Below are 11,324 nucleotides of genomic sequence, written 5' to 3'. Positions count from 1 at the left end.
TCTATTTTAAATGCTTCTCATGGAAACTGTTCGAAACTGAAGTGTATGCTTCTGTGCCTTTGTAAGCAGAAGACTCTGGAAATAAACTGTCCTCTTCATGGCAAGCCAGGGCTATTGTTGGGAGATGTCATTAATGAGCGGTGGGTCCTGGGTTCACTTGCTGGGTTCTTAGATCTCTCCTCCAACACGGGGACGGTATTCTCACTTCTCCTGAATCGAATCGTGTCCCCTCTATCTGCAGCTTCCAATGCACTGTGCATCGGGAAACCAGATCCCAAGCCTAAGAACTGTTTGTTAAACAAACCGTCATGGTGGGGCTTGGGTCCAGGGGGTTGGGAAGGAAGTGCTACAAAGGCTTCCTGTGCCCTCCCCGGTGCCTGGATCTGTTCGGGGCCATCTCTCGACTCAGAGTGCATTTCGGAATTTCCAAAATCCACGCAGCCTGCCCCCCACCCCTGAGACTGTGACTGAGGAGGTGGGGGAGACGCTGGTGGTGTTTCTGAAGATGCATCCCTTGGGATCCTGACCTTCACGTTGGAGTGAGTGCCACTATTGCCTTGAATTCAACCTCTCCACAACCCAGGCACTAATTCTGCCCGGAAGTCAGAACTGAAAAATCAATTGGCCTTAGCCACATGTCACCTTTCTCCTCAGAACCTCTTCAGACAAACCCTTCTTTATTTCAGAAAAAGAAGTTCCAAACCACACAATGTTTCATAGACCAAAATAGAGATTTTTATTTCCAAACATAAAAGCAGATACATTTTTAAAAACATTAAGCAACAATAAAAGTGTCAAGCCATCTTTGAGAACACCGCTCCTTCCAACTTGGACAACAGGAAGGGATGAAAACTTCAAGATGACTTTAAAATATGGCGCCGAGAAGAAACTAGCAGGGCCCTGGCGTCCCGCCCTCCTTCCCGAGCAGGGGAGCAGGGAAGGCTCTCGGCCGGGTTTGGACTTGATATGAACCGAGATAACACACACATGTTCCAAGATGGTCATTTGGCTCCCACACTGCTTGTCTTCCCAGAAAGCTTAATTTATTACAAATGCATGTTTTATAATCACAATAATATGACGGGAGTGGTTATGGTCCCTGTGCATACTGTTTACATAATAGAACATTTTAAACAATGAAATTGATTTGCTTTTGACACCAAAACCACTCACACAGCATCTACACACACACACACACACACACACACACACAGACACACCCCACCATGCCATAGCCTGGCTCTCCCTGCATTCACCAGACCACTCTAGCCACATGAACAGCTGATCAGTGTCAGGTTAGTGTCACCAGGTCTTTGAAGGCAAAGATGGGGCGAGTCTGCCCCTGTGGGCTGGGCTGAGGATAGAGGGAGCGCAGGACTGTGGCAGATGCCTCCAGGTGGGGTTCTGAGGAGATGTGGGGCCTCCCTTGGGAGGGGAGAGAAGAGAAACTACCAAATCCATCAAGCTCGCAGGCTTTGGAGTGAGAGGGCCGGCCGGTCTTTTGGACTCGAAATGGAGAGAAAAAGGGCTCACTCTTCCCAAACTGGTCCTGGAAACTTGCTATTTTTCTGCTTCTGACACCTTGTGCTCAACAAATGCTGTGAACACCACTGGTTTCAAAGACACAGAGACACATAGAGCAAGAGGGACACGGGCAAATACAGGACCCATCGAGCTAGGTCCTTTTTCACAAGCAGGTTATACGCAATCCTGAGAAAAAGAGAGGTGCCACTTCCAAACCAGCCCGAGGGAGTTTCCAGATACACAGATCTCAGGGGTCAACTGACCTTCCCCCGTGTCTGGAGAACGGCAGGGGGAAAACCAGCTGATCCCATAAAAGGCATAAGACGCTGGAACCAGGGGAAATGTCCTGGGTCCAGTATGGTCATCCTGGGGTTCCCAGAGACCACGGGGTCGTGGTGTCTGTTGTCTGGAAGCCCAGGGTTGGAAACAAGGGCTCCCCAGGTGTGCTCCTGAGTGGAGATGTGTGTATAGTACACACACACACACACACACACATGCACACACACCACATTCACACACAATTTCCTCTGTCCACTTCTTCCTCACCAATAAAACTTCTAGAACGTGCACGGCCACTGCCTCTGGAGAGAAAATGCCTCTTTTATTCTCCAGTGGAAGGAATCAGAGCTGCTCCACAGGCAGCGACGTCACAAAGCCGACTCTGTCCTCCACCTGCCCTGCAAGAGGTGGCCTGTTTCTGTTTCTCCAGGAGAAGGTAGGTACCCGCCTCCATGCCTTGGCATGTCATCCTGGTGTTGCTAGCTCCCGATGGTGGCGGGAGCTGAAGAACTCCCTCGTGGGAGTGGGCACGGGGAAAAAGCCTGCAGCCCCTACTCTGGAACATTACCCTCAACTAGCTAACCAGCTGCCAAAGCAGCAGCAGCCCGTGGCCCACAAAGGAATGAAAAACAGCTGAGGCTGAAGGAAAGTTCCATAGAGCAGTTTGGAGCCAAGTTCAAGTTCCAAATTTCCTACCCACCAACTAGCTGGTTGCTTTTAGGCAGGCTGCTAACCCTCTCTGTGCTCTGGTTTCAGCATCGAAAAACAAAATCATGACTCCATAGCACGGGCTTTTGGAAGGAGTCAGGGCCATCTTGCAGGCCCGCAATTTATGTTCCCTCCCTCCGTTTTTCATCGGAACAGGGAGAGGGGCTGAGGGCCTGTGTCCTGGTTGCTGAGCTCAGACGTAAGCATTCCTTAAAGGAAGCCCAGGACACTTTGGGGAAACTGAGGTCCCTATGTATGATTACTGTCCCCTGTCTGGACAAGGTGTTTGGGTACCAACCTGTGAGCAGCTGTGACGTTACCATGACAACCGAAAGGCAGGCACTAGGGGATGCTGAATTGGCTGACTGTTCTTTAAGGCGGTAAGATCTGTTTTTAGATCATGAGCTTTTGTTTTTTGATTTCCTTTTAAAAACCAATTCCCCCTTCGTCTTACTTTGACAGAGAGAAGGCATTTCTCTTGTAATTGAAACCAAGGGAGAAATGATGGCTGCTTTAAGTCCTCTGAATCTGGCCCTCTGCTGGATGTGCCTGTAGGCTCTGTCAGCTGGATGATGGGAGACACCTGTGGACATGTCCATGCTCTTTCCCTTTCGAAGCCTCAGTGGTCTGCTAGAAAATGAGGGGCTGGCCTGGAAAAACTCAGAGAGCCTCTCTTTCCAGGATTTGCACCCGGGAGTAACTCAGGTCCCAGAAGAAATTAAAGCAAATATGAATTTCCTGGGCTGAATCCAAATGGAAGGTGTTAAAAAGCTGAGACCTGGGCAGACACAGCCAGGACAGAGTGGGAGGGGCTGCTCTCCCTTCCAGCCTCTGTGACGGTGGGTAAGGTCAACGGCAAGGACTCAGTTTGGTTCGGCATCTTCTATGGCACAAACCCTTCCCCTGGTCTGTGAGCAACTTGAGTGCAGGGACTGGACTTAATTCATCCGAATCCTCCAGCACAAAGCCTGGCATGGAGAAGGGACTTAAGAATGCTTATTGCATTGGATTCAAAAGAAAAGAGGCAGAGGGCACTCCTGCCCACTCACCAGGGGAGAGAAGGCCACAGACACCACGGGCACATAGTTGGCCAGCAGGAAAGCTAGGCTAACGGGCGGTCTGTTTCTTTCTTTAAAGGCCCAGCTGGCAGGCCCCTGGCCTCTCCCCCGCCCCGCTGCCATAAACTGCGCTCCCACCACGTCCCTCTTCCCATTTCTCTTTCCCTCTCTCCCTCTGAGGGTCCTGCACAAAGCATTTCTCCAGCTGCAGCTGCTCTCTCCTCCCGACTTCTCGAGCAGGGGATCCCAAACTCTGGGATTTCATGTGCTTCCAGAAAGAACAGTGCATTTGGGGAAAACCAACAAAGAGTCGGCAGCTTTTAATTTTGTCCACTGAGGACTCTGAACACAAAACATAAACCACAAAGGAAGATACCGCTGTCCCCTCCCCACTCTCGTGTCCTAAAGGCCACGGAACAGCCGATTAATAGGAAGGGTGGAGACTCAGAATACAGAGCTGTTGCTTAGATGAGAGAAAATCCTGTGGAAAGAAAACCTTGAGTGTTTGTCTTCATTCTTTTTCCAAAGACAGTGAAAGCTCTGCCACTGGGCCTGGTCCTCAGATGAAAGATTGGAACTGTGAAGGTACAGCCTGACATTCTCTCTCTCATTGTGGTAAAATACACATAACATAAAATTTACCATCTTAACCATTTTTTTTTTTTTTGGTGAGGAAGATTAGCCCTGAGCTAACATCTGTTGCCAATACTCCTCTTTTTGCTGAGGAAGATTGGCCCTCGGCTAACATCTGTGCCCATCTTCCTCCACTTTATATGGGACAGTGCCACAGCATGGCAGGATGAGTGGTGCGGAGGCCCGCGCTCTGGATCTGAACCCACAAACCCTAGGCTGCCGGAGCAGAGCGTGTGAACTTAACCACTACACTACCAGACTGGCCCCTTAACCATTTTTAAGGGTACGGTTCAGTGGCATCAAGTCTGATGTCGTCTCTGGCCTTGGATCCTCGTTTGTCTGCACTCCCTCTGTCCGCTCTCTGGGCAGATCAGCTCTGAGTGCATGTCTCCACAGCCTCCGCAAGGCCTCCCAGCCTCCAGGTCTGGCCCCGGCTCTAGTCTCACGGGAGGAGATCAGATCCCCTCCTAATGTTCTGACCGTCTGCCCTCTGCTTGTCATTCTCCTTGGCCCCTGGGCTGCAAAGTGTCCCCAGCTTCCTTCCCCTGAAGCTGCCCAGGGACAAGCATCCTTAGACCCCCTGGTCCTTGCTGGGAACTCCCCCCAACTGCCTGAGGCAAAGAGGTTGTGAGAGATGGAAGTGGGTCCCATCACCCAGGACCATTTCCTCTGTACCCGGGAGGGGAGCTGGGTGTCAGCAAATACACTCACCTCTGAGGGTTTTCATGCCATTCTACAAACCACAGCTGAAGTTCCTACCCTGTGCTGGGCAGTGGGTTCCAGTGACATCAGCCACGCCCCGGGACCTCACAGGAGGACAGAGAGGCGCTCAGCTCCCAGCTGGGCAGAGAGTCCCGCTCCCCTGAGCATGTGAAGTGACTGGGGTGAAGAGGATCGCAGACGACCCTCGTGACTGAGCTACTGGTGGTGACTCTTACAGAGCTGAGAGCCAGCCCCGCAGGGAAGTTGACATGGAGCCTCAGCCCGGCCCCACCTCGCAGAGCAGAGGGCAGAGCTGCTGGCTCACTGAAACCCATCCCAGAGGCCACAGAGGCTGCACCCTGCAGAACCAGCTGGAAGCCCTCTCCTCCAGCATGGGCCAGACAAACCTGGGTTCAAATCCCACTTCTGCATGGACAAGTGTCTTTATATCTTTAAGCCTGGGCTTTCTCATGTTAGAAATGGAGGTAAAGTTAATACAAACTCTGAGAGTTGTGGGAATCAAATAAAATATGGCTTGTGGAGCACCCCCCAAGGGGCCAGGTACCCGCAAGCACCAAATGGAAGGCACTGTTTCTGGTACCATCACCCCTCCACCCCTGCTGCCGGGCACCTTCGGGAGTCCCCTGGCCTCCTCCGCTGTCCACACCCGCCCATCCCACCACCGCCATCTTTCCGTTATAAACACCCTCTGGGTCCGGCATGTGCCTTTCTGCACTCAGAGATCAGACTAAGAAAAAAGGGCGGGGAGAGGGAGACAGCTGGGGAGGGTACCCAGCAGCCTCGATGTGCTCACTTGTGTTTCTCTCTCCACCTCCTTCCTCCCCTTCTTCTTTCTCTCCCTCTCTCTCTCACCTAGACAGACAGACAGCCAGCCAGATACACACACACACACGGAGCTGGGCTCACAGTGATATTCACATTTCTTACCACCCCTCTCACTCTGGGGACAGAGGAAAAACAAACACATGCTGGTCCCACCGCGACGCCTTGCTCAAGTGGCACTTTAAAGCTCTTTGTGGTTGGTACTCAGGAAGCTAGAAAGTCATAAAAATCATAATTGTCTGCACCCACTTTATGCAAGAGAGATTACACTTGAAAAGCACCAGTACATGGGTTGTTATATCGTATTACAACTGTATTTATATGAAAGTAATGAAAATATCAGTTCTTTTTAAAAAAAAAACAAAACCGTTATGCAAACAAGCAGAGTCTATGACATCATTACCAAAGTTTAAAACATAGAGAGACATTCCCACCCGCCAGCCCACATACTGCGGCTTCTCCCTCCCCACCATGTAGGACATGTGACACAATGCCTTTCACCTTGAAGGGCTTTTTCTCTTTAATTTGAAGTTACTGAAATGGGGGGATCGTGCTGTAGGGAGCAGGGCTCCGCCTGGGGGCAGTGGTGACCAAGTTGGCTCAGGCCTTGCTGCTGCTCGCTGTGCGGCCGTGGGTAAGCTACTTCCCCTCTCTGGGCCTCAGCCTTCTCATCTGTGACGTGGGAGTGTGGGAATGGAGATGTTCAAAGGCCCCTGTCACAGCTCTGACCTTCTAGGGCTGGACCAACACTACCCAGTGAACATCAGGGCCTGGCTGCCTGGGCCTGAGGTCTTGGTTCATGCAGCCCCTGACTTTCCAGGAAAGTGGTCACCTGTGGAGAACGGCCTTGTGACTTAGTTCCTAAATGTCTGGAGAAAAGTGTGCTTTCTGAGTCAGCGCCTAGAGCTTTCCTGGGCAACACTGTTTTCCCGCCCAGCGAATGCCCAGCTCCTCCTAGTTGCAGGGAGGCCTGGGCCCGCGGTGAGAGCTTCACTGAGGCTGGGCCTGAGGCTAGAAAGGAGGGGTGTGCGAGAGGGCGGGGGGAGGGCCACGGTGCTCTGAGTCTCAGTGTCCCCTCTGTTTAAAGGGCCTTTCTGGGTCTGTAACACTTTATGATTCCAAAACCCTGAGGATCCCCTCTTGGTCTCCTATTTGTAGCTCAACGGAGAAAATCAATTTGTAAAGAGGGGCCTCTAAGCATTTTTTAAAAAAGGAAAACTTAGTGTTGATTTAGGGAAAACAGGATCCAGTTATAAAGCACTCAGGAACCACTCCAGAACTCCCCGGGGAGGAAGTCAGCCTGACCCCTTCCCAGGTGGTGCCTGGAGCCCAGGTGCCTAGACCTGGCCGGAGAGGACCTGGTTTTGGGCGCCTGGACCCTGGCTCCCTTGTAGGGGCGCACGTGGGACATTCTTGGCCAGAGGACCTGCCTCTCTCCAAAGTCCGTTCTGGGAGGAGGGAGAGCCCTTCAGACAGGCAGAGCACCAAGGCTGATCGCTCATCTCTGTCTTGGACCCTCGATCGCTGGTCCCTGATGCGGCAGATGCTCCACTGCTCCTTCAGCTCGAGTTACAGACGACGAAAACCTCAGCTCAGGACGACAGAGGTCACACATCTCCCCGGTGCTGGCAGGTGGGTGCTGCACACAGGCGTGTTCACCGTTCTGCAGGGAGATCTTAACAATCCGGTCTCCCTCCCGCCCCTTCTCCCTGAACAGAACTCACAGAACACGATCTCACCGTTTCTGAAGATGAGGTGGCGGGACCGCAGACATTCATCATGGGTCTGTGCTATCAGGGGATCCTGCACACGACACCCCCACTCTGCTGTGCTTTTCTAGTTCTTTCCAGGTCTGCTCTTTGCAGTTCTTCTTTTCCTCCCTCCATATCACTCTGTCAGTTGTCACTGTTCACTGCTGTCACTGGGCTGCCTTTGATCATCACCGTCTCTGCTCCTAACCCAAGCATCTAATCTGCTGTCGTTTTAAAAACCAGACAAACGTGTGTGTTCTCACTGTGCCCAAAGCAAGAGTCACTGGGCTCTGAGCGAGGGCCTGCGTTGCTGTCTATGTTGACAGCTCAGAGACCTTTTACTAATATCCGGGTTTGGGGGTTGGCTTCTGGATAAGAGGTTGCATAAAAGCGATATGTTATTGTTCCTGCTTTCCAGGGCTGACGGCAGACCAAGGCCAAAATGCCACAAAATCCCATTGGACAAGCGAACTGCTGGGAATTTTCCCAACTAGAAATAGAGGTCATATATGACACTAGAGACACTGAGCGTTTACATACAGAGCATATAAAGATTCTATACATTATTCCCTGGTCAGACATAGTAGGCATTTAGTATAAATAGACGAAGACAACACTGTATAAAAAGGAGGTTTGTGCTGGGAACACTGGTACAGCATGTCCACTGCCGCAGCGCTGGCCCGTCCCTGCTTCCAGTTTCCCCGGTGCCCTCCGGAGGAGCCCTGGGGCCGAGGGAAGGTTGGAGAAGAAAGTCACCTGGGTGCCCCCGGCGGGCTAGGTGGGCGGGGGGCCGTCGTGGCGGAGCATGAGTGTGAAGGAGCGGGCCAAGTTGTTGGCCAGGGAGCAGCTGCGGTTCTCGTCCCCGACGGGCAGCAGAAAGAGCAGCAGCAGGGAGAGCAGCAGCAGCAGCTGCAGGGGGAGCGCCACGCAGCACACCTTCCGGGAGAGGGGGCCGAGTCCTCGCCACCGCCGGCTCTGCGGGACCAGAGCAGGAGCTGTGAGTGGGCTCAGGGGCTCCCAGAGGGAGGGGAGGGTGAGAGGACCCCAGAAACAGCAGCAGCTCGGGGCCGACTTTCTGACCGTCCAGGTCTCAGTTTTCCCATCTGTGAAGTGGGGCTAATGTGAGTTTCGCCAGAAACAAAGATCTCTGTAGTTTCCTCAAACCATTCAAGGCATGAGAGGAAGAAAAAATATAAAGTTACAGGTTCTGCCAGTGATGACAGAAATCTGCCTGGTGTATAAGAGTCCTGGGTGTGAATCTTGAGAAGGTCACTCAACTTCTCTAAACGTCAAATCTCTCATCTATCGATAGGGGTTAATAGGGGTACCTCCCTGCCAGAGTGGTGGTGAGGATTAAGTGAGACAGAGCCTGGCACATAGTAGGTACTCAAAGCTGCTGCTAATATGATTATGCATCATTAATATCATCACCATCTAAATCATGGTCCTCACCACCACCACCATCATCTTCATCTCCATCACCACCACCACCACCCCGTTCATCATGTTCTCCATCATTTTCTCCTCCTCCTCCTCCTTCTTCATCATCAACACCATCAATATCACCTGAAAGTCCGTCTCACAAGTCCAAACGCCTAATGGACTTCTCTGCTACAATGTCCATGAAAGTGGCCAAAGGACGTTTTCCAAATTCTAGAGGGACTGGCTGGTTGTGGCTTCATGAGAGTGCAGGGCTGAGAGCTGGCCCCTCGCCTGAGGCCCCCGCAGGCAAGATGCAGAATGGCGCAGGGCAGGGCCCAGCTCTTAGGAACCTGGCTGACCAGGTTCCAACGCAGATTCTGCCACACTCTAGCCATGTGACCTTGGGAAAGTCAATGACCTCTCTGAGTATGTGTTTCCTTCTCTGCAAAATGGTCATAAAACACCTACCCTCATTTGCCGAGTTGTTGTGGACTCAAAGCAAAGTTTATTTATACACCAATTGAAAAGTAAATCAGCTCTTATTAGTAGTACTCTTATTGTAAAATATTATCTGCTGGCTCCCTGGAGAACCAAAGGTTCCCCCTCCAGGGCACCAAAAGTTACAGTCAAGTGATGATGATGAGGATGGTGGTGGCAGTGATGATGGTGGTGCTGATGATGACAGTGATGATGATGATGATGTTAGTAGGGATGATGATGATGGTACAGGGATGATGATGATGGTATGGGGATGATGATGTGGTAGTGGGGGTGATGATGACAGTATGGTGATGATGATGATGATGTTAGTAGGGATGATGATGACAGTACGGGGATGATGATGATGGTACGGGGATGATGATGTGGTAGTGGGGGGGATGATGACAGTATGGGGATGATGATGACCACAATGATGATGTTAGTGGAAATGATGATGGTATGGGGATGATGATGATGATGGTATGGGGACGATAATGATGATGGTACGGGGATGATGACAATGGTATGGGGATGATGCTGTGGTAGTGGGGGTGATGATGTGGTACTGGGGATGATGATGACAGTATGGGGATGATGATGACCACGATGATGATGTTAGTGGGGATGATGATGATGTTAGTGGGGATGATGATGATGATGATGATGATGATGGTGATGATAGTGGTGATGGGGATGATGGTGATGATGGTGGTGGGGATGATGGTGATGAGGAAGCATTGATAAATGCAGGTGTTCCTGGGAGGTTCTAACCTGTGCACTTCTGTCTCTCTACCTTTCATACCTGAGTCATCCCAACCACTCTCCTGCCCCAACTATCTCTTCCATGTTGATAACACTTGACCCTATGCCTCCAGCCTCAAACATTCTCATCACCAAAGTCCTTAGACACTGATTTTGTAAAAACAGACTTCTTCCAACCCACACAACGGAGAAGCACTGCTGGCTGCATTTTTTTCAGCAGTGACGTCAAGAGTGGGAGTGATGTCATTTAAGCAGCCAAATGAACTTAAGTCTGCAGGGGAGATGGCTCTCTCCACAGCTGTTGGGCCAGGTCAGACCTGCCCAGCGCGTGCTCCTGCCCACCTGCCCGATTCACGTGGGGCTGCCTCACTCTGTGGGGGCTCTAACTCGACTCTTGGACATTTCATGCTGACTTTGCCTGATTCCAGATCTTCAGCCCAGCCCATCCAGAAGGGGGAGAGAGCGAGACAACATGTTGTAGGCCTCTCCCAGCCTGGGTTTACACCACAACTAAAAACCTGTAATTAATGGTCTCTCAAATGGAGACTCTGTTTACAAGTGTCCTATTTCTGTTTGCTCCTGCATTCTCAGAGCTCCCACTTTGCTTACTGAAGTGAGGAGCTGTGCTTTGGCCATGGTCCTCGGAGCGAAACATCCCTGAGGGTCCAAAGTGTGTTTGCATTTACCCGTGTTGACAAGGGGTGGTCTTGCTCAACGGACTCTTGCTGCCTGCCCAGTGGCTGTTCACTGAGAGCTCACATCTTCCCTTTCAGGGACCTGAATTCTAAAGTGCTCTTTCAAATAAAAGGCACATTTTAATGTGATTCTCAAATGCTTAGAAAACAAACACACACACACACACACACACACACACGCATAGGCATGAACTAGCTTCTAAGAAGCCAACAAAGAAATTGACAATCTCAGCTCTTCCTAGATCTGGGAGCCTCTCTGTGCCTCAGTTTCCCCAGAGAAAGTACTACCTGTGTTCTACCCAGTTAGAACTATCTGAAGAGAGTACGGGCTTCCTCAGAAAGTGATAAGCTCCCCATCCCTTAGCGTATAGAAGCAGAGGGTCAATAGCACGTGGTTGTGGGGAGGCAACAGGAGATGTTGTGTAGGGTAATTAAAAGCTTGATAGAGGCTCTGACCAAGAGTCCTT

At 51.2% G+C, this 11,324-nt stretch overlaps 1 protein-coding gene across 2 annotated transcripts in view; it reads right to left on the bottom strand.

The window, feature by feature from the left end:
- Positions 1–712: 712 nt before the first annotated feature.
- Positions 713–11,324, bottom strand: part of SYNE3 (spectrin repeat containing nuclear envelope family member 3) — a 99,529-nt gene continuing 88,917 nt past the window's right edge. For both annotated transcript variants that reach the window (XM_087447983.1, XM_087447984.1), the window contains exon 18: positions 713–8,473. In XM_087447983.1, the coding sequence (XP_087304109.1) occupies positions 8,273–8,473 (201 nt within the window). In that variant the 3' untranslated portion in view covers positions 713–8,272. The remainder of the gene's footprint in view (positions 8,474–11,324) is intronic.

The sequence above is a fragment of the Ceratotherium simum genome, chromosome 24 (genome assembly GCF_057802395.1).
Source record: "Ceratotherium simum simum isolate JZ-2026a chromosome 24, ASM5780239v1, whole genome shotgun sequence".
Lineage (NCBI taxonomy): Eukaryota > Metazoa > Chordata > Mammalia > Perissodactyla > Rhinocerotidae > Ceratotherium > Ceratotherium simum.
This window is presented reverse-complemented; position numbering and strand designations above follow the sequence as displayed.